The 27,638-nt window shown below is 38.7% G+C and overlaps 1 protein-coding gene across 7 annotated transcripts in view; it reads left to right on the top strand.

Annotated features, from left to right (window-relative positions):
• Positions 1–23,228, top strand: part of RAPGEF6 (Rap guanine nucleotide exchange factor 6) — a 196,634-nt gene extending 173,406 nt beyond the window's left edge. For 5 of the 7 annotated variants that reach the window (XM_032425417.1, XM_032425416.1, XM_032425421.1 and 2 more), the window contains 7 exons: positions 2,396–2,616; positions 7,132–7,323; positions 9,769–9,903; positions 15,422–15,650; positions 17,475–17,977; positions 20,595–20,909; positions 21,571–23,228. In XM_032425417.1, the coding sequence (XP_032281308.1) occupies positions 2,396–2,616; positions 7,132–7,323; positions 9,769–9,903; positions 15,422–15,650; positions 17,475–17,977; positions 20,595–20,909; positions 21,571–21,596 (1,621 nt within the window). In that variant the 3' untranslated portion in view covers positions 21,597–23,228. Of the gene's footprint in view, positions 1–2,395; positions 2,617–7,131; positions 7,324–9,768; positions 9,904–12,619; positions 13,795–15,421; positions 15,651–17,474; positions 17,978–20,594; positions 20,910–21,570 lie in introns of those variants that run through there. The other 2 variants (XM_032425419.1, XM_032425422.1) reach the window with 2 other exon arrangements.
• Positions 23,229–27,638: the final 4,410 nt, after the last annotated feature.

Below are 27,638 nucleotides of genomic sequence, written 5' to 3' on the forward strand. Positions count from 1 at the left end.
CCCTTTCATTTTTAGATGAAGAAAGAGATGGTTTTTGTGAATGAAGGGTTTTGTTATTTTAAGACTAGAGTGAATCATGAAGTTAGTTGCTCTTATTACATGACAGAAGGATTTTTTGTGAGCCACTTAACTTGAACTAGAGTCTTGTCTTATTTGTGATCTTGTTTTCTGTTGAAGTTTGGTGAACTTGAATTTCCTTCTACGTTCTCCGTTCTCTTTGTGTTTCTCATGTGTTTTCTTCTGTATTCCACATTTATGTCTTGGTCTTTTCTGGTTCTTCTCACTGAAAATAGAAATTGGTTCCTGGCATTACTATTAGAAGAAGAATATTGGTCAGTACATCCTAGTGGGAATTTGGAGTGTTGAATGACTTAAGTAACATATTCATTGTTCAGTTTTAGGGTTGCATTGTATGATGCTTTTGCAGATGCTAAGTATTTTTATTCTCATATCATGGTGGTTTCTGTTTTGGATGTAGTTTAGAAGACATTTTATTGTCATTTATTACAGTGTTATTAGTTACTAGAATTTTGTATGTATCCTAGATTTGTAGACACCATTTTTTTTTTGATACCAGCGAAGGAAAACTTATTAAAATATTTGTATTAAAATTTGCTCCTAAAAGTTGGCCCTTGATTTTACTGCATTTATTTGAACCTAAGACATCTTCATTTGTTGGACACACCATTATTTGATGTACCACTAAGAAAAATTACTTCACTGCCTTCTTACCCCTGAATATTTTTTACTTTGTTTATTAAAAGAGCTCTTATGTAAACTTAGATATGTATTTTTATCACATAACACCCTTTTGCATCCATTAAAAGAAAAATGTGAGCAAATGAAATTGGTTTATTTAGATCTCAGACTTCTTCATATTTAGAATATGAGTCTTCCGAATGACTAGTTTCTGGGAGTTTTTTTTCCCTGCACAGTATTCTCTTTTGTGCCATCAAGTGTGTTGGTAATGCATTATTTCTTAAAACAAGCCATTAAAGAAGTAAAAGCTGCTGGTGCTGGACTCATGGCTTGGGCTTGCAGATACTTAGAGCTAGCCTCCTTTTGACTGCTGCTTTGGGAATGTTGTTGAACTTGTCAGATTCACTCCCTTCTTATAATCATTTGGTTACTGGAGATTGAAAGAGTAATTCACTAATGTCATTGGATTTTCTTCCCAACCATTCTGCAAGTTTTGAAGTTTGTGTGTGTGGAACTAGTGATAACCCTGTCACAGTTTCTGCCTGTAGCAATCAAAAGTTGATTTCAAACGTAAGGCACATTCTATTCCAAAGATCTTAAAGTAGTGAAAGAAAAAAATACTATAACACTTTAACAACTTTGTTTCACTTAATTTACCAAGAAGACACTAGGATTCTAGTGTCTGTTTTAAATAGTATGTGAGCACTGAAGAACAAATTGTTCTATGGTTGTGGTCTATTTAGAATATTTGGGAATAAAAATGAGGGTAATTTAGAAAACCCATAGATAGCTTTATTATTTTGGAATGGGAACTTCATTTAGAATAAAAATCATTTAAGAACCTTGCATTTCTAGCCTAATTAGAAAGGACAAATAACATTGCATTTCCTATTTTCCATTGGTTCTCGATGTGGTCATTCTAGAGTGAGGTTTGCCAAAAAGAGGAGAGTTGGGAGAAGCATTAGCTTGTTTGGATTGTAGTTATTTCTGCCTGGCTTGCAGTTCCATCACAGAGGCATTGCAAGGAAAGGTCCCAAGTCCCAGATAGTCCTAGAACCACATATTGCTTAATCCATTTGTGTGTGAATGGAAGATTGAGTAGCTTTCTGTTGTACTTCTGGTCTCTAACTGTATTGAATTGAGTATAAATGCTTATTTTTCCTATCGGTTGTTCTTTTTGAATTTTGGCCAAGATCTGCTTACTGGTAAAATTGGCTAGCATACTCAGTGTGGGCCTGCTATAGACAGGAATGGTGATGGCTATGGTATGCTCAAAGCAGCACAAACAAGCAGAGCTGCTCTAGAAACTCCTGGTGCAGAGATCTGGCTGAGGATGCACTTGTGACACAGGCTCTTGCCATATCTTCAGAGTGCGGATGGCCTCTGGGCCAGTTTACTTGTCATAGTTTTGCCGTGGGTTGCATAGGCACAAACATAGATCTGATGGAATTCGTTGCTTTGGGTGGGGAAGGGGAAGATTGTTATCTTATTCTTTTGAATTCTACACTTTGCCGAATCTTAAAACTCAGAACATAGCCATGTGTGCCATATTACTTTGCATTAATGCTCTTCATCTTTTAACTCATTTGCATCAGCATGCAATAGCATTAACAGAACAAAATTCTTTTTATCTTCAGTCTGCCATGTGTAATTCTCATCTTTACTGCCCCTCATTGTGATCTCCATCTCCCTACAGGTCACTGAGTCAAGGCAGCACAAACTCGAACATGCTGGATGTTCAAGGAGGTGCACACAAAAAAAGGGCACGTCGCAGCTCTCTACTTAACGCCAAGAAGCTATATGAGGATGCCCAAATGGCAAGAAAAGTGAAGCAGTATCTTTCCAGTCTGGATGTAGACACAGATGAGGAAAAGTTTCAGATGATGTCATTGCAGTGGGAACCTGCCTATGGTACCTGTACGTACAAGGTTTCGCTTAATGTAAAAGAGAACAGAATAGAAGTTTATTTCTCTAGAGTTAAGCTGAAGTCCCGTGAAAATTAACTTTCACTCACAAAAGATTTCTGATATACCCCAAGCATCAAGTGATCTCTTAACCAGATACTGAATACCATCCATTCTTAATGATTACTCTGTGCAGGAAATTGAGAGATAAAGAGTTCTTCTTTAAAAATCATTATAAAGTCTTCTTATAAAAACTGGAACATTATAGAGGAGCCCTTCTGTTTGAGAACATTTTTACCTTCACCCCTAAATGAAGAATAAAAATAAATGAAATTTTTACCTTTTTTAAATCTCACAGATAATATAACTTACCAACTAGAAAATCCAAGAAATTTAATTAAAACCCTTAGAGAGGGTTGCCTGGGTGACTCAGTCAGTTAAGCACCTGCCTTTGGCTCAGGTCATGAACCCAGGGTCCTGGGATTGAGCCCCACTTCGGGCTCCCTGCTCACTGGGGAGCCTGCTTCTCTCTCTCCTGCTCCCCCTGCTTGTGTGTGTGTGTGCTATCCCTCTCTCCCTCCCTCTCTCTTTTTCTCTCAAATAAATAAAATCTTTTTAAAAAAAAAAGAAACCCTCAGAGATCATAGGTGTCAGTAACTAAGGTAAAAAACAAGAAAAGTCAGGCACATTCTGATATTGTTAAAATTCAGGCACATTCTAATATTGATGTGATGGATAAAAGAAGAGCCTATTCTCAAATTTTTTTTTTTTTATTACGCGCAGGTTTCCCCCACTATTCCTAAGTAGAGCGTTCCTATGAAACCTTTCGTAAGCCAAAATGACATAAAGGGAAGAAACAATTACCATGAATTTAGATGAAAAAAATTTGAGTGTTCCTAAGCCCCCCAAAATAACCTCTTCTAAGCTTTTCTGATACCTTAAGACATACCTAGCTAATGGATGCACAAAGTAAATCTAGATAAAGCACAGATGTGCACAGACCCAGTTGAAAGCTATGATGGTTTGATACTCAGGTGCTGAATATAGTTTCTGGGAAAATAGCTTGTTGATTCTACTTTGTGTGGGGTTCACACTGTGTCTATAAGCAAGAATCCTCTTTAAATTTCTTGTGGCTAAAAAATGAAATCTTGCCATTTGCAACAATGTGGATGGAACTAGAGGGTATTATGCTAAGCGAAATAAGTCAATCAGAGAAAGACAATTATCATATGATCTCACTGATAGTGGAATTTGAGAAACAAGGCAGAGGATCATAGGGGAAGAGAGGAAAAAAATGAAACAAGACGAAACAAGTGAGGGCGACAAACCATAAGACTCTTAATCTCAGGAAACAAACTGAGGGTTGCTGGAGTGGAGGGGGGTGGAAGGGATGGGGTGGCTGGGTGATGGACATTGGGGAGGGTATGTGCAGTGGTGAGTGTGGTGAATGGTGTAAGACTGATGAATCACAGACAAGTACCCCTGAAACAAATAATACATTATATGTTAATTAAAAAAAAAAATTTCTTGTGGCTAGTGAAAACTGGTATTGACATAGGTGTTTCATAAAAGTGAAATGGCATAATGCAGACTTCTAAAAGCTGAGAATACCTGTACAAACAACAGAATATTATATATGTCTGGGTCAAGGAAATGATGAGTTACAAAAGCAGAAATCAAAAATGGTAAAAGACACTGTGTTGTGACAACCAAAAAAGATGATTAAAGTGGATGTTATTTTATGCATATATATAATTAAATGTTATGCCAATAAAAATTCCAATAGGATGTCTAGAACTTGATAAACTATTGACAGAATATAGTTGGGGGAGGTTCACATTTTCTGTTTCTGTATTCCTAATTGATAGGAGGAAATGGTAGTCATCATGGGCTGACCCAGAGTAGAAAAGAGAAAGTGGATATAAAACCACATACTGATTTAAAAATTTCAGATATGACAGTGGATTTTAAAGTATAAAGTAACAAGTATTTGGTAAATGTTATTATAAAAACAATACCTTGGACACTTCTACCCATAGGAATAGAGTATGATGGAACAAACACCTTCTATAAAGGATGAAGACAGAGTTTGAGTGTCATTTATTACTTTTTGAGCAAGGTTCTCTTCATTCTAGATCTCTAGATCTCCCGTTTGCCCAAGCGTGTAAAACTTAAGGATTGACAGTATGTTTTATCTCTGTGATTCTACGTCAATCCTATTAAATTAGGAGGAAGAAATAATAAAACCTAATAATCATTTAGAGCTTTCTATATACAGCAACCATGCTAGGCACTTCACAGACATTGCTATTTACTCCTTACAGCTACCTGTCAGGTGTCCAGTATTGGGGTTGTTATTCCTTTGAGATAATGCACCCAAAAATCTGTTTATATAAAGATGTTGCAGAATGTATTCTGATGAAAAAGAAATCATGCAGATACTAAAATGCTCGAGAATAGTCAAGCACACTGTTTCCTTATCAATACAAGGAATAGTACATGGCCATTAAAAATAGTAGACATGTAGACTTTGAAGGTATCTAGGAAAATTTTTTACTACCTGTGACTTATTAAGAATAGTGTCAGCTGGGGCGCCTGGGTGGCTCAGTCGTTAAGTGTTTGCCTTCGGCTCAGGTCATGATCCCAGGGTCCTGGGATCGAGCCCCGCATCGGGCTCCCTGCTCTGCCGGAAGCCTGCTTCTCCCTCTCCCACTCCCCCTGCTTGTGTTCCCTCTCTCGCTGTGTCTCTCTCTGTCAAATAAATAAATAAAATCTTTAAAAAAAAAAAAAAAAAAGTAGTGTCAGCCACGTGAAAATGGTACATGTAAGGAGTAAAGACTGAAAAAGTGTACAGAATCTTAAGATTTATTCATGTTTTACAGTTCAAAGCCCATATACATAATTAATTTATTAAAGTACTCTGACCCTGCTTTGCATGATCATTGAAATTATTTTTCCCCAAGTAACTTAACATAGACCCTCATCATCTTACAGTTAAAGAACACAGTTTAACCTTTCATCAGACAAAAGCAGAAATAATGTTTATTTTATCTTTTGTTTTCATTATCTGCTTTTTTTGTTCCTAAATCTGATTTGGGATATTCAAGAGCATAAAAATCTCTTCTATGCCTGGCTCATTGTTAAAATGTGGGGCCCAGAACGATTCCACATACTACTCTGCGTCCATTCTCTCTCTCGTCCTCCCTCCCTCACACACACACACCTGCATACTTTTCTAACACTCATCTAGACTTATCTGTCTTTTCTTACAACACTAAATGGTGTCCTTTACCACATATTTAATACTGATTTAAAATGAGTAAATCTGTAGGACTTGCTTTAAGTTTTGTGAGTTTAATTCAGTGTGTATTCCTTTGATTTGAGTCTTTACTTGATTTCTGTTGCATAAATGATTTTTAAGCATTTAAATATTTTTATTTTTAATCATTTTTCAAATGATTTTTAAATCGCAAGCCTATACAGTAGTTGATTGCTGAGAAAAATTTTAGAATTTTGTTCTTCCTAATAAATCAGTATATATTTGGTTGGGTTTGGGCAGTCATCTATATTTAAAGTGGTCTCTTGGGTTTTTTTCTTTGTACTACAGCAGTTAAAATAAGATGTCGGTTGAGAATTGATTAGTATTAAGAGAAAGGGGAAGGTGTGTTTCATGGCTTGAACCCAAAGGTGAGATAATTGCCTGGATTCAAGCAGTTGAGGAGTCACTGCACATTATTGCACAGGAGTCCCTTTGTTTTGACTTCTGGGATGTTTTCTAATTCTTAACACTCAAAATACACTCTAGGCCCTCATAATAAAAGCATGGTAGATAACTATTATAGCTGTGCTGGGACTGGTTAAACGTGCTAATTTGGCTTTTATCTTGATGTTAAAAACAAATACATCATGGAGTACTGAGACTGGACCTGTGTTGAAACCACCCTGAATAACTGAAGAATTAAAAGTTCTTTCCTCTGGACTACCGTATTGATTTTATACAAAGGCGGCAGCTTTTTGTTTCTTAAGTCAGAGTTCTCCGTTTTTAATTCTGACATTTATTGTCAAATACTCTAACAGTTCTCTGGTATTCCTGTATATAACTATTGAAACAATTTCACTTGCTCAGCAAATACCCATAGTGGTGAGCAAGATACGCAATCCTTACTCTCATGTTAGTTAAGAGCCTGGTTAGGGGGACACATTAATTGATGAATCGCACAGGTAATTGAATTGTTAAAATTATCAGTGCTGTGGGAAGAAAAGGTACAGGATGACTTGAGAAAATAAGGGATCTCATCTAGTTGCTGCAGAGTGTGTGGTATTAGGGAGGCAAATATTGGCCTGATGCTAATCTTGCAGGACCTAATAGGCTATAATACTTACATGAAGTTATTTTTAGGAAGATTAATCTGTTGTATGTTTTGTATTAAAAAATAGATGGTTTTAATGCAATCATTTATTATTGTCCCTGGTAATAACCTTGCCTTAAAAAGCATACAGTTACATATTTCTTACTCTGTTCTATTAGTGACCAAGAATTTAAGTGAGAAAAGGTCAGCCAAATCATCAGAAATGTCTCCAGTGCCTATGAGATCGGCAGGCCAAACAGCTAAAGCACATTTGCATCAGCCCCACAGAGTAAGCCAGGTGCTCCAAGTGCCAGCTGTTAATTTGTACCCGATGAGGAAGAAGGGACAAGCCAAAGACCCTGCCGCATTGAGTGAGTATTCACAATTACTAGTGCATCGATTTAATTAAAATCTCCAGGGGAGTTAGACTGAAAAATCATTGCAAATGTAAATGCTCAGAAGATGAGCTAGTGTAGTTTGTATAATTTAATCATCACTCATGAATTTAAAAAGGTTTCAGTTTGCGTGTAGGTATGTGTTGACAGCGTACATATTTTAAATGCTGGTATTGGAATTTCTGTAGTCACATCAACAGAAAACTTAAAGCACTACACTGAGGTACCAAGAGTTTACTGCATTCAGAGGTGCATGACACAGTTATCTAATGCACATGCGCCCTATGAGAATGAGGTTGCTTATTCTAAAAATGTATATTGTTTTTTCTTTAATGATCACTTCTGAAAAACTTAGGTGACAAGAAGAGATTGTAAAGTGTATAAAGAATAGCCCGTGTTTTTTTCCTGCCCCTCTGTTAGGTCATGTGGAAGGGAAGCTAGATTCAGTTTGGTTCCTAACATTATCACCTAGCCCATGTATTATATTTAGGACATATTTACTAGAAATCTGTGAATTTTTAATTATTTGATTTTGTTTTAGAGCCAAAGTTGAATAAGAAAGGGTCCCCGCCCTTGCCAGATTTTCATTCTGATGCTATAGACATACAAACCAGTAACTTAAGTATAATGTGTTTGTTTTTATGCCAGGGGTATGTGCATATAAAAACGTATTAAAAAAAAGGGGGGGGAAGCTTTTAGGGCACACAGAGCTAAGTATAAAGTAGAGCTTCAGAGGTGACTTTTTGGAGGTAACGCCTAAGCAGAGTCTTAAGGTTGATTAGGATGGAGGTAATTAGGCAGAGATGGCAGAGAAATTGCTTCAAGCAGAAGAATAGCTTGGGATCTACAAGGAGCTATGGGCATTGTGCTGCCTCTGAGTGCAGAGCTGCAGAAAGTGCGGAGAGAATAATAATTAAAGCTGCTACCTACAGAGCACTCCCTGAATCCCAGACACGATTCTGAGTGTTTTTACTAGGTTTGTTATATTCATTTAATCTTCACAATAACCCTGTAAGATACCTAATACTCTCATTCTACAGAGGAAACAGAGGTTCTCAGTAACTTACACACTTACACACCAGGGAGTAATGGAGCTGGGAGTTAGGCCCAGGCTAACAGACTCTAAAGTCCTTGCTTTTAATCATCATATTAAATAGCCTCCCAGGATGACGAGAAGTGAGGTCCTAGGCATGCTGAAATTATAACATGGTGTGCCAAAGGAGCGTTGTCAGTGGGTAGCTGTTGCAGAGATTTGAGCAGGGGAAGGTTATGGTCTATTTTATGTTGGAGAAGGACTATAGTAGGGAGCGCAGCAAGACTTCAGACAGAGAGTCCAAATGGAAAGCTGATGTAATAATTAACTGAAAGTTGCTCAGAGCCTGAACTAGTTTGATGGTTATGGAAATGAAGAGGTAATTAGATGCAAAATTGGTAAAGTCAATCAAGTTGCTGTTTAGGCGTACAAAATGAGACAAATCCTGATCTGGCTTCTTACTGGGATGTCATCACCCAAAAGGTAGTATTACTTGTTCCAAATAGCCCTTTTTTCTGCTTGGTGTAATGTGGCTGTTATTTATATGATAAATACACTTATATTAAAATAGCACTTAATTAAGAGTAGTGTGAGTATACTGTGATTTAAATGTCTTCAGTGTGAAAGGGCTGCTTGCTACTATGACAAAGGTCCATCAAAGTTGGGCTCACTTTACTGATTAAAAGAGTGTCAATAGCTCTTGGACATCTCCTAAAGAAGATAAATACAAAAGTGTCAGGATGGTGAAACCATTGCTAAGTTTGACGCATGCTAAATAGGACCAGCTGTTGGACGAGAGTAAGGATAGAACTTTGCAGCATGTTTCCAGGGGGTTCCATACTATTTTCCCATAAATTCATGATTGTTTCTGTTGTCTACTTTTCTCCTGTAGTGTGAGTTTAGTGCTCTTGAAAAGGGCTGGCCTGGCAGCCCTGCAGCCTCCCCTGTGCCCCCACAGCACGGCTGCACCCCAGGTAGTGACAGTGCCAGCACCCCCACACTGCCTCCGCCATGTGCCTCGCCCTGACTTGGAGAGGCCACCTCTAGGGGGCAGCCTGTTCTGTTAAGACTTGCAACAAAACAAGTGTGTCATTTGTGGGGGCTGGGACACTAAGACTGTTAACTCAGTTTCCCTTACACCACAAAACAAACGACAAAGAACTATTATAATCTGGTTCGTGCTGACTAACTGAATTGGAACAAATAACATGGAGGTGAGAATCTTTGTATGCCATTAGCCAGTCATGTAGTCCCTGTTTGTCATTTATACATTTCAGTTGACTACTCTAGCCATTGTGTTCATGGCTTTAGTTACGTAGTACTTCAGGCCACTACAGATATTTTAATTGTGAAGTGATGCTTATTTGCTTCTTGGGTTTTATTTTTAGATACAAATTTACCTCAGAAAGTTTTAGGAACAACTGAAGAAATAAGTGGTAAGAAACATGCAGAAGATACTATCTCTGTGGCATCATCTTTACATTCTAGTCCTCCTGCATCTCCTCAAGGTTCCCCTCGCAAAGGTAAGACATAACAGTCTAAGCTCATCCTGATTACACCAAACAACACTTGGTGGCACGTAATTTGCTTTTCAATCTATAGTGATGATAGAAAGTGAAGAAACATGTAACTCCTAATACTTGTTGGACTTACATGTTTTAGATTGCATTATTCAGATGCTTTCCAGGTATTGTGCATCATATAACCAGGACTCTTGTATCCCTTTGTCAGTGGACAAGCATAGATAAGAATGAAGGCAGAAGTCGCAGTTTCATTCTGTGCAGATTCTTGATGTTGTTACACAAATTTCCAATTACTTAAACGTTTCTATGGAGTATTTTAAAATAAGAATTTCTATAAGAAACTGGTTTTAACCAACTACAAAATTTAGGGAAAGAAATGTTTAGGTTGATACATTACTTTTTTTAGTAATGGAGTATTATTACCTTTAGTAATCAGGATTTAAAATAACCTATACCCCTATGAATTTTGTATCATACATAGGACCTCTTGAGGTAAAATACCTGAAATCTGTCTTGCTCATTGACCTATGTTTTCATAATTGGAAATGAAGCCTTTTTTTGTCTTGACTAGTAGTGTGCATGCAAATGCCATTTCATGGTAGCTGCACGTGTAGCATTTTAAAGGGGTGTGTATTTCTTACATTGGCCCCTCTGTACTTTGTTAGCCTGGTTTAAAAAAAAAAAAAAATGCTTTAGTTCCAGCCTCATCTTCACAGATGTAAAAAAAAATTAATGTGTTTAAATAATCACAGTACAAGAGGGCACATGGGGTTGGGGAAGACAACCTCATGAATTCTAGCAGGAAGGAGAAACTTCCAGAGCTTTCCTTAGCTCCCATGTTCTAAGCTTCATCTCAGTTTTGAGGGTTCCTTTTTATTCGCTGCCACATTTGTGGCAGTGATGTGGTAAGTGATGTCAGACCTGAGTTTGAATTTTCACTCTGTTCCCCACTATAGTTGTGTAACTATGCCCAACTGATTTCTAAGGTCAGGTTTCCTGTCCGTAAGATGAGACAAAGACCAACTCTTTTAGGGGCCTCATACAAAGTTAAAGGAAATAATACTTATAAAACCTGATAGATGAGAAGTGTTTAGTAAATTGAGGTGTGTTGTCTTTTTCCCTGCTGCCAGCCCAGGGTAACATAGCTTCACTGCTAACCTGCCCTATCCCCCTTCACATAGCTAAGACTAGCTAGAATTTTCATTCAGATTTTACTAAGAAAAGAGTAGTAGAAATTAAATAGGTCATATAAGCAGTAGATGTTAATAGGTATGATTATATAACACAGGTTTCTGATCTTGTGGTATGTAGCTCATATATGATTTTGTGAGGCATGCAGATCTGTTTCATCTCTTTCCTGTCTGCATGGTCCTATCTGAAGTGTCCCTTACCAGATCTCAAAGAGGGGGATCCCGTCACACAAACGGTCCTGATGAACAGTGGCCGCATGCTCTTAGCACTCTATCAAGAACACCTTTACACGGTCCACACCTTTTGGAGGCTGTTCAGAGGTCCCATTATAGACAATTCTCTAACCAGGAAACTAGTTGAATTGGATACGGTATTCTTGCCTGAATGTGACTTACGGGAAGAAGAATTTCCCCATTGCTCTCATTCCCAAAGGAAAATCCACTCTCACCACTAGAATCGAGAAGTCTTTTTGCCATTTTGACTTTCATCATGTGGTCAACAATTGACTTTGACATTCATAGCTTCAGGAGACTGTCATAAACATGTTTAGGATCCTTAGAAACCTGAAGAAATTATTTTCTTTAAAACTGTTTTTTATTGTTCTTACATACGTTCTATCAAAACCCCACCAGTTACTATATTTCCTTTTATTTTCCATGGACATGATTTTGCCAGTAGTCTGTAACTGAACAAAAATATTTTTTTTTTAAAGATTTTATTTATTTATTTGACAGAGACACAGCGAGAGAGGGAACACAAGCAGGGGGAGTGGGAGAGGGAGAAGCAGGCTCATGACCTGAGCCCAAGGCAGACATTTAATGACTGAGCCACCCATGTGCCCCCAAAATATTATTAAACTAAGAGTACATTATTAGGTTCTTGCTGAACTTCGGAATTCTGTTTCCTAACACTTAAGGAAATAAGCCTATCTTCATGTTTTTCATAAGGGGAATTTAGATAAGCAAAAACTTTTTTTTTTTTTTTAAATAAGAACTTTTAAAAAATGAGACATCAGGCAGCCTTAACCTTCATCTTCCCCTGTGCTACTGGAAGGCAACCTTTCCCCTTGGAGATAAACAGGATCAGAAATTGTGCTTTATAAATATTTACATTGTATTTACTATTTATGTGTCCTGTCTGGTTTTTACCAAGCTTTTTTTAGTAGAATCTGCCTGAAAATTCTAGACATAGTTATTTTTGAGAAATAATTCTGGTTATCTCATACTCTTGTCATATTTTTCCTTATGACAAGCTTCATTTACTTTCAACAGTATTTTATTACCAGCTCGTTCTGATTAAGGTAATTTTTCTCCTGTGTTCTGTCTTGAAATGACTGCAGTGTTTATGCTATATAGTAGACTCTCTGTGCTGTAAAGAATACGTTACTAGATTTCAGTTTTTCCAATATTGTCAAAATGTTTGAATTTTTTAATAGTGAAATGTTCTATAATAGAAACCAGGCTAATTGTGATTAACTGGAAAGAATTAATTGACCATGACAGGGTTTTTGCATCTCTCCCTCCAGTTGGCAGTATCCTATCTGATCTCAGCATCCTGCTGCGCCTCTCAGGGCCTTCCTCATCCCCTCCCAGTGAGTCCAGCACCAAGATCAGTGGCCAGAACTGCCCCGGAATAGGTGGGGTTTACTTGCAAAAGAAAATCCTTCAGATTACCAGGAGCACAGCCAAAAGAACAGACAGGACCGAGAAGGCCACTGAGGAGAATAGAGACAGGACAAGTTGTGAGAACACAGCCAGAAAAAGAATGACATCCCCGTTTAGAAGATTTAGGGAAAGAACTCTTTCAAGGGAGAGACTAGCCAACAGCAAAAAAGAGGACGCAGATCACCATCAAGCTACAGAAAGCTGTGAGAAAGTGAAGGATGTTAGAAGCAACATCAAAGATGAGAAAGGGAGTGACATCTTCAATTCAAATAGCGGAGGCAACCGTAACACTTTAAACTGCTTCTATACGCGATTCAAGTCTAAAAGGAGAAAGACAATCTGACGGAGATCCTTACTTAATTTTAGTGTTAAACTTGTTTTCATTTATTAATGTAAATGTAGCTTAAGTTATTTATCAAAGTTTAGGCAGACAACTTAGTGTAAAATACGATTTATAGGCATTTCATGATTAGTGTTAAAGGTACTCTAGCAACAAAGTCGTATTTATTTAAAGTGCCTTATTTGTACATGTTATTTTACTAATGTGAGTAAAATTTATACTCTTGTTTTCTGTAGTTGGCTTTATTTCCTGCTGATAGCGGCTGGGTCTGTGAATGAAATAAGTAGAGGTACTTTTTAGAAATCAGTATTTACTTTTGCATTAGAACCCCCAGTAATGATCTGATCACCACCTTTGCTTTAGAGAATTTTTTTGCTCTTATTACTGCAACTACTTTACAAGCTAAAGGAAAAAGAAGGCAAGAAACTGTATCTTGTCCACATATACTTTTTATTTCATTTGCTTTTCATATAAATCTCTGATCCAGACAGGAAAAGGAGATAGTCTGACATAGCAAGTGAAAAATCGTTTGGAAACTTGTTAAAAATACAATTACCGTGTTCTACCATGAACCTCATAAATTCGAATTGCCAGAAAGAGGCTCAAGAATATGTATACTAATAACCTTTCCAGGTCATTCTTAGATTGATTGTAATTGAGAAACACTGATCTAACAGACAGAGGGATGTAATTTTTTTTATTATGTTAATCACTATACATTACATTATTAGTTTTTGAGAGTGTTCCATGATTCATTGTTTGCGTATAAGACCCAGTGTTCCATGCAGTATGTGCCCTCTTTAATACCCATCACCAGGCTAACCCATCTCCTGACCCCCCTCCCCTCTAGGACCCTCAGTTTGTTTCTCAGAGTCCATAGTCTCTCATGGTTCGTCTCCCGCTCCGATTTAATTTTAAAACAGTAAAGCAAGTGTATCCCCCAGGATAAAAGAGCAAAGATTTTTTTTCTTTCAAGGAAGAATTTTTATATTTTATTTGTTTTTGTTTTTAATTTACCAAATCCATTTTCTTGGTCCTCTTGAAAATTGACCAGTCACCTCCTAAATAGGGCACTGAGAAATGGCAATGTTGAGAAGATCGAAACCCTGGCTTTTCTCAACTTGTCCTGTGCCTGAGGGCCCCATAAGCCACAGAGAAATAACCCATATTCTGGTTCTTCATTTTTCTCTCTGAAATAATTACTGGGACTACTTAATATGGTTGGTGTTCAACAAATTTTTTCTTTGATGACTTGAGTTATATGTGTATATAAAGCCTGTAGTTTTTCTTAATGAGATTTTTCAGGATTGTCCTAATGGTCATTTACCTATGAACCTCATTTTTCCAGTGAAAAGGAAAATAATTGTTTGCTTCTTTGAGACCTACTCCTTGTTGGGATTACTATGGCATTTCCTTTTATTTCTGAATAAGTTTGCTTTTCTAACAGTTATCAAAATAGACATTATGTACATTTAACTGTCATGCTGCAGATTTATTTTTAGATGCTTCTACATCATTCCATCTCCACCCATTTATTCCAGAGAATGGAAAAGAAAATCTCTCTTGCTGTATCTGCTGTGCAGTAAATCATAGAACAATTTAAAACAGGCAGATGCTGTTATTTTCGTGACACATTTTTATAAATGTGGCAGTTCTGCTGTTTAATGCAATATTCTGTAAAGTTGGTGAAGAAAAAGGAAACCAGGTATAAGATCAAATCCATAGCTAACACAGTTTATTTAAAAATATGAAAATAATTGCTTTCAACTTGGGGCAAGACTCCTTAGGTGACATAAGCAGAATATCTGAGGTAAGTATATGTAGTGTAAAAAGCAAAAATACTGTTCTTTCTCTGGAGTCTTGACTCCCTCACCCACCCTTACCTCAAGGTGGTATTCTAGACACTCAGATCAGGCCATGAAATATTTATGTTAATCAAAGAAGGGGGCACAGTGTTAAAAAGAAGTTGAGAAACTCAAGATGTCTGCTTTTTAATATTTTGAAATACATCTAATGCCTTATTTTATTAAATGTTTATAGCTATGTGAGAGCCCAAGGCAGATACACGTTTGGACTAGTGTCCTCAGTAATACTGGATTTTGACTTTGTATTGCTTGAATTTGGAGTCGGGTTGGTACAGTATAGGTAGGTGGATGAGTGGATATGTAGGGGAATGTGTATAGGAAATTGGCATCATTATATCTACACGGATGGAAAATGAGATTGCTACTTACTCTCTTGTTGTTCTTCATCTTCTCCCTGACCACATACCCCTCCCTGATTCCTTGTTTTGTAGTTTAATCACTTGTTTTCTCTCGTTTAGGTTATACACTTACACCGTCAGCTAAATCTGACAACTTGTCTGACTCCAGCCATAGTGAAATTTCTTCACGATCCAGCATCGTGAGCAATTGTTCTGTTGACTCCATGTCTACAGCTCTGCAGGACGAACGGTGTTCTTCACAGGTTGTGGCGGTCCCTGAGTCCACTGGGCCTTTGGAAAAGACAGAACACTCCTCAGGGATAGGAGATCATACTCAACTTGGCCCTGGGTAAATATAGTTGCCCCTGTTCACACCACAAAACCCAAGCCAAGTGGCCGCTGCAAGCTGTGCTCCCCAGCTTGCCCTTAGATGATACCCCTGTCCCCATGGGGTGGTTGCAAGGGGATCCATAAAATAATATGAGGGCCAAGCATGCATCTTCTGTCTTGAGTATGCAAATAAGTACTAGTTTGAAAGATGAATGGGTGTTCATTTTTAAAGTATTTACTGAATTTAAGTGACTTTCGGGCACCTGGGTGGCTCAGATGGTTGAGCATTTGCCTTCAGCTTAGGTCATGTTCCCGAAGTCCTGGGATCGAGTCTCACGTTGAGCTCCCTGCTCAGCAGGGAACCTGCTTCTCTCTCTCTGCCTCTGCCCCCCGCCCCCGTGTCTCTCATGAATTAATAAAATCTTTGAAAAAAAAAGGAAAGAAAAAATGAATTTAAGTAACTTTCTGTCATGTATGTTTTCAGTTTAGTAAGAGCTCACAGTGAGTCTGCTATAGTTAGGAGGATGTGGTTCTTGTGTTGTGGCTAGTAAGTTAGAGAATGCTCAAAAAGATTGTGTAATGGGAGGTGTTCCCAGTGCTGTACCCATTGTAGACAGGTTGGGGGAGTAGGGGTCAGTCCCTGATCTGAAAGTGTGATTTAGGGAGTAAGAATTATCAGCTAGCAGAAGTCCACAAAGTTAACTGTAAATTTCTATTTAGAATCAGGCAATATGGAAATCTTTGAGAAAATTGATTCTAAAATGATTGTTAAATCTGGTATTCTTTAATATGAAAAAATTAGGATAGAGTGAATTATTAGCAAATTTGTAAAGGTTTTTAAACTATGATTTTCTAGACCAAGAGTCAGCCAACCTTTCTCTAAAAGTTAAATACTAAATAATGTCAGACTTTGCAGGTCATGAATTCTGTGTTGCAACTGCTCAACCCTACCATTTTTGCTCTGAAACAGCCTTAGACAGTACAGCTCATAAACAAATGGGCATTCTGTGTCCCGATAAAATTTTATTTACAAAAATAGGCTAAGGGTCAGATTTGGCCTTGGCCTGTAGTTTGCCCACACCTGCTCTATATTGTAAATGAAAGGTTCGTAAGCTTTTTTTTGTTGGGGGGGGGGCGGCAGGGGACAAGGAGGGTAAAGGGCCGATCGTAAACATTTCGGGCTTTGCAGAGTACATTTTTCTCACTCTCAAATTCTTTGGAATATTTTTGTTTTGTTTAAACTCTTTAAAATGTAAAATACCATGCTTTGCTCCATACATGCTATTGCTCCACATCATGCCATTGGCTGAATTTGGCCCCTGAACCCTAATTTGGGGGCCCCTGCTATAAATAATAATATTCATTTTACAGTTGTTAGTCGGTTGGAGAAATTACTGTTTACTTGGGACTGTATTAGGCTAACCTCAGAGTTACATTGAAAAACCAAACATGGTTGAGAACATGTAGTTGAGAATTCTTTATTCTGTATCCATGTAGAGTCTAGCAATATGTTGACCAAGAATGAAAATGTATGCTTAATTTTATTCATTTCAAACCTCATTTTTCATTTTCATTTAAAATCAATTCAAGAAAATTTCTGAGGTAACTTGGCTTAAGTATTTGAGTTTCTTCCATGTATGTTTCTAGCTAAGTATGAACATTAATAGGAATGGAGATTAATTGATTACAGTGTCATTTTTTTTTCACAAGATTATTTTGGCATTGAACACTTATGATGCATGTTCTGTAGTCTTTTGTAGGCAGTAATACTTGGATTGGACAGAACGTTTTTCCAGTAAGCCAGTAAATTACTTTTAACTTAAGTGTATCCCCAATTTTTTAGGTGGACATTGTCAAAGCCATCTCTCGTCAAGAGTTTAGCTGTCTCCTCTTCTATGAGTAATGAAGAGATTTCTCATGAGCACGTCATTTTAGAAGCAGCAGATAGTGGTCGTGGAAGTTGGACTTCCTGTTCAAGCAGCTCCCATGACAACTTCCAAAGCCTTCCAAACCCAAAAGGCTGGGATTTTTTGAACTCTTATCGACATACCCATTTGGATGGCCCCATTGCTGAAGTTGAACCCCCTGACTGTGAGCCCTATTCCTGCCCTAAAGGCTGCTCTAGAACTTGTGGTCAGTGTAAAGGAAACCTAGAGGCTAATCAGATGAGACAGAGTTGGGCCTCCTCCAGTTCTCTGTCTGATACACATGAACCAAACTACGGGACTGTTAAACGGAGAGTGTTGGAGAGCATCGCACCTGAGTCCTCTGAAGGCTTGGACCCCAAGGATGGCACTGACCCAGTTTACAAAACTGTTACTTCAAGTACAGAAAAGGGCCTGATTGGTAAGTTCTTTGTTCTCTGTCGTATCTGTGGAATTTAGAGATTAAGTGGCAAAAAGTGGCATTGGGATATCTTGGCCCAAAATTTTACTCTTGGAAATATTTCTTCTCTCACTCCAGCCTCTCTTCCTGCCCTCTACAAACAAGTTATTTTCAAAAAGTTGATGATTTCTCAAGGGTTTGGGGGCAGGTATTCAAGCCTATTAAAATGAAAGGGCTGGTATGAAGGTAATTAATTAAGGTAACAGTTTCATTTGTGTTTTGTTTTTGAGATCTCTTTGGTTCATCGAGGAAAGATTGTATTACTATGCAGTCCTAACAAAGGGATTATTCTCTTTGTCACCTCATAAATTGTTTGGACCACAATTGCTGTGTATACATGGTAGAAACTTTGAATCTGACATTTTTAAGTAATAAAAGTGAGGAACATTGTGATAAAAAAGGAAGTCCAAAATATTTTTCAGTATGTCCTCCTAGTACACGTCATGGGTATGCCAACTCCTGTTGTAGGTTCCATTCTGACCACACACAGCTTTTTTGTTGTATGTATTCTTTTAGTATTTAGCCATCAAGTACATTTTTTTCATTTCTTCATTGAATTACATAAATATTTAGATATAATAGCCCCTGCTTTTCTATTTATATGGAATGACTGTACTTTGAATCACCTGTATAACATATTCATGAAGTCAATTTAAATTACTAAAACTGTGGGTCCCTGGGTGACTCAGTTGGTTAAGCGACTGCCTTCGGCTCAGGTCATGATCCTGGAGTCCCAGGATCGAGTCCCGCATCGGGCTCACTGCTCGGCAGGGAGTCTGCTTCTCCCTCTGACCCTCCTCCCTCTCATGTGCTCTCTCTCTCTCTCATTCTCTCTCTCAAATAAATAATAAAATCTTAAAAAAAAAAAATTACTGGGGCGCCTGGGTGGCTCAGATGGTTAGGCATCTGCCTTCGGCTCGGGTCATGATCCCAGGGTCCTGGGATCGAGCCCCACATCGGGCTCCTGGCTCAGCGGGGAGGTGCTTCTCCCTCTGCCTCTCCCCCTGCTCATGCTCTCTCTCTCTATCTCTGTGTCTCAAATGAGTAAATAAAATCTTAAAAAAAAAAAAAATTACTAAAATATGTGCTGATTTTTATAGCACATTTATAGTACATTTTTACTTGTCAAATTGCATTATAGATTGGGATTTTTAGCTTGTTATTTTTTTTTCCAAGGATTTTTTTATTAAATCCTTCTGGGTAACTGTTATATGGGTATCTAAACATGTGTGTGCAAGGATATGAAATTAATCTCCTGTCCAGTTAGGAAACTAGATTTTTAAAAATCTTTGATTTCATTTATAGATGACTCTGGGCTTAAATTCTTCATTCTTGCCTTACTGGTCTTGCTGACTTCTCCATCCTGTCCCTGCCCCATCCTCTCAGGTGGGAATGGAAATCCTTTAGGACCTTATACTCCATGCAGATTTTGCTGGTACAGTTGTAGAAATTTCAGTATGGACCAACCTGGTTGTGTAAAAAAGGAGTTATCATTAGAATTATCAATGGTCCTTTTTTTTTTTTTAAAGATTTTATTTATTTATTTGACAGAGACACAGCAAGAGAGAGGGAACATAAGCAGGGGGAGTGGGAGAGGGAGAAGCAGGCTTCCCGCAGAGCAGGGAGCCTGATGCGGGGCTCGATCTCAGGACCCTGGGATCATGACCTGAGCCGAAGGCAGACGCTTAACGATGGAACCACCCAGGTGCCCCATCAGTGGTCCTTCTTAATTTATTCTGCCTATATGTAGGTTGTGTTTTAAAAGTTACATCAGCAAGGTCGTCAGAGCCGTTTGTCCCTTAGGTCCTGGGAATTGGTCTTAATTTCATGGAACTTCCGCTTTCTTTAACCTATTTCTGAAGCTTTTTGAAACTTTGCCTTTGTCTCATGGTCTACAAACTTAGGGAAAAGGATTCTGAGTCACATTTTTTTTAAAGTCACGATTATTTTGAATGTGCACTGAAAATCACGGAAATTTAAGATGGATTTCCTAAAATTATGGCTTTTTTTTTTTTTTCTTTTTCACTTGGTCACAGATCAGAAGTTAGCAGTAGGTCCTTGAAGGAATTAGGTCCTCTGTACCCGGGAAGTTCATGTTGTTGATATGCCAGGACCGACAGGTAGTTTCCGCAGGATTGCCGTAAAGCGGTGGTTCGTGTCTCAGGTTCAGGGTGGACAGTCCAGATGTCATTTCTGCGAAAATTCTCCCCGTCAGCAGAACATAGAATGTCTCTGACCATGTCGTCCCCGGGGCTGGTGTCCTTGAAGAGCCAGGCAGCCGTCTCTGAATTGGGGGGGCTCCACTGCAGAGGAGAGCTTGTCACCGTGCCCCTTCTTTCAACTCCCTCTGTCACTCTAGTTTTGTTTATAAGACCTAATGTGATTTATGTGTTTGAAAAACAAGTTTAAATAATAAGTTTTAAATATTATGTTTTTAATCTGCTGTCACTGTATTCAAATATATTCGTTTAGTCTATTTTTGAGTTCTCTTTTGTCATTGTAATAAGTTTCAGTATGTTTTTTTTTTTCATTTCTTACATTTTCCATTAACATTTCCATTGCTTGTTTTTCATGCCAGTGTACTGTGTCACCTCACCCAAGAAGGAGGATAGGTATAGGGAGCCACCTCCCACTCCTCCAGGATACATGGGGATTTCTTTAGCGGACCTAAAGGAAGGACCCTACCTACACCTAAAACCTCCAGATTATAGTGTGGCAGTGCAGAGGTCAAAGATGATGCATGACAGCCTCTCTAGACGGCCACCAGCTTCTCTCGGTAGCAGCCCCGTGGCCTGTGTTCCATCGAGGATTGTAACTCAGCCTCAGAGGCATATTTTGCAGCCGTCCCATCCTAAACTAGCAGATGTGACTGATGCAGATAGCGAAGCAGATGGTATGTTGACAAACTACCTTAATGGGTCTTAAATGAATTGCTGAATACATGAATTGGTGTTTACTCTGTTATTTCATATAGTCATTAATGTTTACTTTTAAATGCCTTAGCAATCTCTGTTAAAAAAAAAGAAATTCCTCAGTATGATGGTGTATATTTTAAATGGAGTAACCTGCATGTTTCTGTGTGCCCAGTACCCTTCTTCCTGATCACATAGGGTCTTCTTCTATCTGACCAACAGCAGCTCAGTCTGAAACAGTCATTTTGAGAAAAGGCACTTGACCTTAGCAGAGCTGCGTCTTACGTTAAGGCATGAAAACTTCAAAGGGCCTGATTACCTGAAATCGTGCTGTTGGTATAGCTCCTCTTACCAGTGGAACTCTTGACTGACTGCAGCTGGGGCAGCTTTATTAAAAATAAATGAAATTCTATCCCTTCAAGCAGTAATGAAGCAACGAGGAAGCGGTTAGGGCATTGCCGTCTGTCAGTCCGCAGTGCCATCAGCACTCATAATGTTGTAATAAAATCTGGGCCTTGATGGGGTATTTCAGAGGATTTCTTTGTTGAGAGTGACTAATTTTCTAAGCAGGTGACTAGATTTTAAGTTGATCTTCATTAATAAGCCTCATCTACCACTTAATGGTGTCCTTACTGTTTTCAGAAAATGAACAGGTCTCAGCAGTGTAAGCTTTGGAGGACCCGCTTGAAGTTTACCGAAAGCCGTCGAGGAAGGAGTGGGCAGAAGCACCTCATGATTCCGCAGGCCGTTGTTGCCAACGAACAGCTTGCCGCCACTGCTGACCCAGAGGTCTCGTTCCCTGTGCTCTGAGCAGTTACCTAGCCCCGAATCATGCTTCCTCTTATTGAATCCTTGCAGATGCAGAGTTTCCTCAGCTATGGATGTTGTGCCTGGAAACCAGTCTTCACTTCGCACACCAGACCTGCCTTGGGACCACAGTTACTAGAACAGGTTCAAACTCAGAGTCCTCCCTATGTATATCAGTATAGATTTTTCTTTAACAAGTTATTTTTAAGATAGTAGTTTAGTAGTCTTTCCAAGCCATAGCTTGGGTTAACGGACAAATTCAAAAATGTCTGCCAATACCAAGGATATTCTTGTGTATTTGAAAAGTAACTTATTATTTGAAGTTTTGTGGTTTTCTTTGTTTTGGGGAGCTGTCATGAGCGGATGTTTATGTTTGAGGCCATTAAACTGTCTCTGGTCTGACCAGACTGAAGTCATCTTTACAGGATGATACTTAATCTGTACAGAGATGAACGTGATCTGTAGCACAGTGCAATGTAGGGTCGGTCTCCATTTGAGTGGGATAGGAAGCCCTTTGTGGTTGAGGAGTCAGGAAGGAAGATACTGCAGTCAGCTGATTTGGAAGGCCAAATGAAGCTGCCACGGGGTTTCTTATCCGTCCTTGGGGACAAGGAGGCTGTGATTGGGTGGGTAGCCACCCTCATCTCCAAAGAATGAAATTTTATCTTAAAAAACATGTATACCAGTCCTTTCTAAAGTGAAAGTCATGCTGCATCTAACTAAAAGTATAAATCCATTAAGTAGGAAATGAGTTCAGGAGAGTTCTGCAGAAACCCAAAACAAAAATTTTTCACTGCTCAAATGTGGAGTTCTTTTTTAAAAAGGAAATGTAATTATTGTTGTGTAACATTGGAGATGAATTCATCTGCATGTATGTTCTGCAGCCGCCCCTGCACCCCATCTCAGCATGAGGCTGTGTTCAACACGGAGCAACCCTGCAGCCCCCAGCTGCCTGCAAGAAAGCTCACGAGCACACCGAGGGGATAAGTGGTTGAAAATTTTAGGGGGGACAGAGGAGCTGGGAAATGTTTCTCTCTTGGTTCTCAGTTTAGCCCTTGAGAGGAAAGAGATACATATTTTTAACAGCCTGTTGGGCATGGCGCTCCCAAGTATTTAATTAAAATTTCAGTGACTGTTTACTGGATGACCTAGACTTTCCGTATTTTTACTAATTAAATACAGTGTTTTCTATATCTTAAGTTTAAATTTATTATTTTTTAATGTAAATGTGAGAGCTTAATAATCTTCTGTGATGACTACCAAAAAAAAAAAAAAAGAAAGAAAGAAAAAAAAGCCAAAGCCATTCATGTGCACTACCCAGATTAACATGGAGCCAAGATGGGTTTACTTCTGAATGGTTGTCCATATGTGAATTTATAGGGTTTAGCTGGTTTGTGATTTCCCTTTTCGAGAGTTTGTTCTCATTTTTCCCTAGCTATTTCTTCCCTCTCTTTCTCCCTGTCTTCATTTTTTTTTTTTTAATAGTAGGCTCCATGCCCTACATGGGGCTTGAACTTGTGACCCTGAGATAAAGAGTCACGTGCTCTACCAACTGAGCCAGCTAGGCGCCCACCCTACCCCTCATCCCCTTCATTTTAAAATCGTAAATCATTTCCGAGTGGTCAATGGCACTAGTCTGTCTTTTCCATCAAAATGACTCTCTCTTCATTTTAGGAAAAATAGCTTATCTGAAAAATGCCTTTGGGCAAAAAAAAAACCCATGAATTTGAAACTTAAAGCCTTAAAAATCCACCCTCCAGGTGTGTTAGAGTGAGGCTAATTGGCTCTATAGCTTTCTTGTTCCATTGACATGGAAAATGGCCTGGATCAAAAGCCCTGGTTTGAAAGTCACACTGTAGTGATTTAACCTATAAACACTGGTCCTCTGATCACAAAAAAATGTCCCTTCACTCATTGACCGTACTAGTGTTTTCATGTCCAGGGCAAAACAAAGAAAATGAAAGATACTTCTGTTATAATCCCCTTTTTTGTCAAGTTTGGGTATTCTATTTTATATCCATTACCCCAGAAAAAATGTGCTGTTTGCACAATATCTGTTTATTTGCAGGTGTTTGAAATCAAATGGGAGCCTTACCTGTCTTTGTCCTTAATGGTGTTGAGAATATCCTGCACAGATTCAGAGGATGGGATTTTGACTGCACCTTGTAGCTGCCTTTGTTTTCCTCTAGCTCCAACTGTGAGTGTTGGGGTAAGCCGATCACAGTGAGCAGGAACTGAAGCCAAATGCATTGTAGTCTGATCTGTGTGTATCCCCTAAAAATTCGTGGAATTGTGATTTTTATATCTTAATTCTAATTTAGGGTACATTTCTGCCTTCTCTTAGTTTGTTACATGACTAGAACAAGAGAAGCCTTAACCTGTATTTGCTCCAATTCTAAGCCCCCATTTTTGTTTCTGTTTTTATTATAAATTTATAACTTTATTGAAGAGACTAGTGCCCTCATCCCACCTCAGCTCTGAATCCGTCAGGACTTCCTGAAGCACTAAATCCACAGTGCAAAGTTTTGCCAAATAAGTTTCAACAAAACAGTTTTGTTCATAATGAAAGATTTGGTCCATTAGTAAATCCACTATATACTTCCATAAAGATTTGTTTTAAGTAGTAGATTCTTCCTCCAAATGATTACTTTGAATCTGATCTTTGGGGAGGAAAAAGTCTTAACTGGTTTTTCATGAGGGTGATAAGTCACACTGTGCTCATCAGTATAACCTCCTTGAGCATCTCCCAGGCCGGAAATGTGGCAGTAATCATGAGGATTTCCAAGAACAAACCTAATTTTTATAAAGTGTTCTCTTCCCTATAAAAAGAAGAGGAGAAAGCGTTTCCTTGTACACTTAAAACAATGATAATGATTGTTACTCTGATATATTTTGTTTCTAAAAAATGTGATATTAAAGTAGATGTATCCCTTTAGCATTACCTTAAAGGCTAGAACAGAGGGATGAATCTTCAAAAAAGTGTCACAGTACATTTTCAAATTTAAACTTGAACCCCAGTTCATCTTTAGCTTTTGTTGTGCTTTTTTAAGGCTTCTTTATTTTTGATACACAGAATGCAGTTGTACTTGGTCTTTTAAAATTGAAACGTGAGCTTATCAGAAAAAAACAAAACTGCACAGTTGTAATAATCAAATGCAATTATACTGCACAATTCAGTGATTGTAAAGTATCCTGTAACGAGCAATGTTTGTCTCCTATTTTTTGATACCTCTTAAACTTATGTCTTTTAGAAAGACAGTGCCTCTGTATGCTTTTTGTATTTTTACTGAGTGTAAATATTTGTTATATTTTTGGTTAAGAGAATGTAAAAGTACCATTTATTATTATCATATCTACTAATACATTGGTGGAATCAATAAAGAATCTACATTAACTTTCTCTGCTCTTTATTTCATACACAGATAAAATAATTACACCTGGTCACTCAAGAGGGCCAGGTGGGGCTAGCATTGGTGTGAAGGCCTTATTTTTTAGGTCCCCAGAGAAATAGGAATGATCCAATTATTTTTGACTTTGTAGTGTCTATAAAATACTTAATCTCCTTTTTTGGGTTTTAAAAAGTGTGTTTGATGACAAACTATATAACACCGGCTAATCCACATTTGGGCTTGTTTCTCAGAACAGGAAAGCCCAGGGCTGACTGAGTGAGTGCACAGTGCTCTCAGGGACTCAGGGCGGCATTTACATCGCCCGACATCACCTGGGCCTCACAGGAAGGGCAGAGGGGGAAAAAGGCAAATGTGTGTCCCTTTTTATAGCAAAATGGCAGCTTTTCCAGAAGCTGCACTTAATATTTCTGCTTTTATCTCACTAGTCAGAAGTGGGTCCCATGACCAGTGGATGCAAGAAACTTGGGAAGTGAGCTTTCCTAGCTGAGCCATCGATGGCCCCAGAATAAAAGTGGGAAGGAATGGCTGTTGAATGGGTACCTCGCTTGGTCTGCCACAGCGCTCCCCTCGTGGCAAGAAATGCAGCAGTTTCAGGGGATCAGATCCTAGGACCTCGGCGAAGGAGGAGGAAATTTTGCTCTAGCATTCCTTCCTAAAATTTTTCCAGTCCTCACTCTGTGCCTAGGGCATGTTACTCCCATGAGAGGTAAGGCTTCTCCCTCCTCCCTGTTAACCCCCTCCCAGCACACACACCAGGTTTTCCCCAGGCCGGTCCTTCCCCTGACCATCTCTGCACAAGTGTCCCTGGTTCATTCTTTTACTTAGAAATCCGACACACAAATGCAGTAGGTTGAGTACTGGCTACCTAAAAACATCTAGCCCTAATCCCTAGAATTTGTAAATATTACTGTATTTGAGAAAAGGGTCTTTGCAGATGTAATGAAGCATTCTGAGATGAGATTACGGTGGATTATCTGGATGAGCCCTTTATGCCAAGACAAGTGTCTTTCTAAGGGAGAGATGAAGATACAACAGACCTAGTGGAGAAGGCACCATGAGGATGGCAGAGAGGAGAAGCCACAAGAGAAAGAACAGCAGCCACCAGCAACTAGGAGAGACGAGATTCTTCCTTCACACCTCTGAACAACACCCTGATTGGGACTTCCGGCCTGTTTTAATTAGGACACCCGAGGCCTGCTGATCTGCTATGGTAGCCCTAGGAAAGTAATACACGTTACTGTATTTGTCTGACACTGGCGACCCGGGACCGGTAATTAAAGGATGTGCTAGTCCACAAGGACACCTCAGGACCACCTCCTCCCGTCCCCCCAGAAGCATTTGATAAACCAAGACAGGAGGGATTGGCCACCCCAGGGGCATGCCCTGCAGCAGCTTAGTGAGCCTGTTTTTTCCCAGTGTTTACAGAAGGGACACTCCTATCAGCCTTGCCAAACTTAATATTTTCCATTTTTCTCATTTCAGACATTGTGACAAATGTGGTACCTTAACTGTGGTTTTAATTTTAATTTCCACAATGACTTAATAATGCAAATAAGAATCTTTTCGAATACTTACTGGCCATTTGGATATTCTCTTTGGTGAAGTGTCTTTTTAAGTTCTTTTTTAAAATGTGTGCTAAAATATTGAAATATAGTTGTTTTATAATGACCTTGTATCTAGCAATCTTAATTCATTTATTCTAGGTTTGTGATTCTTTGGGGTTTTTCTAGATACTCCTCTCATGTGCTTATAATGACTTTTATTTTATTTCCAGTCATTTTGCGTTTTATTTCTCACCTCCTTGCCCTGGTCACGGTACTAGTTAGTACCATGTTGAGTAGAAGTGGTCCAGGTGGAATCACCTTTCTTTGTTCCTCACCTAAGGGGGAAAACTTTACGATTAACCATCGATCGTAATTATTGCTATAGGGTTTTTGTAAGTATTCTTTATGAATTTAAAGATGTTTTATTTATAATTTGCTAGTGTATGTGTGATGTAGCGAAATGTCAAATGCTTTTCTTGAATCTGTTGAGATGATAGAATTATTTTTCTTGTACCATAAGTGTTGTTAATGATAGATTTCCTAGTGTCCCTCCCTGTCCCACCACCGCTGCTCCCCACTTCACCTTCCTCTTTGCTAGAATAAACACCACTTGGTTATGATAGGTTATTTTTACATATTTCTGGGTTTATTCTGCAATATTTTGTTTAGGATTTTACATCTGTGTTCGAGAGAGATGGTCTATAATATCTCTTTCTTGTAATACCCTTGATAGGTTTTGGTATTAATATTAAACTAGACTCATGGAAGGAGCTGGAAATTATCCTGTCTGTTCTCAAAGTTTCTGGAAGATTGGACTCTAGCCACTTGCACCTCCCTGGACTCTCACCTGTCTCTTCAGCTCTGGAACACTGATGAGCTCCTCCTCAGTTTCCCCTTCCTTGCATTATGGCCTGGAAATTTTCTTCAGGTGGTAAACTGGGGCAGTGGT

The sequence above is a fragment of the Phoca vitulina genome, unplaced genomic scaffold (genome assembly GCF_004348235.1).
Source record: "Phoca vitulina isolate PV1807 unplaced genomic scaffold, GSC_HSeal_1.0 scaffold32, whole genome shotgun sequence".
NCBI lineage: Eukaryota > Metazoa > Chordata > Mammalia > Carnivora > Phocidae > Phoca > Phoca vitulina.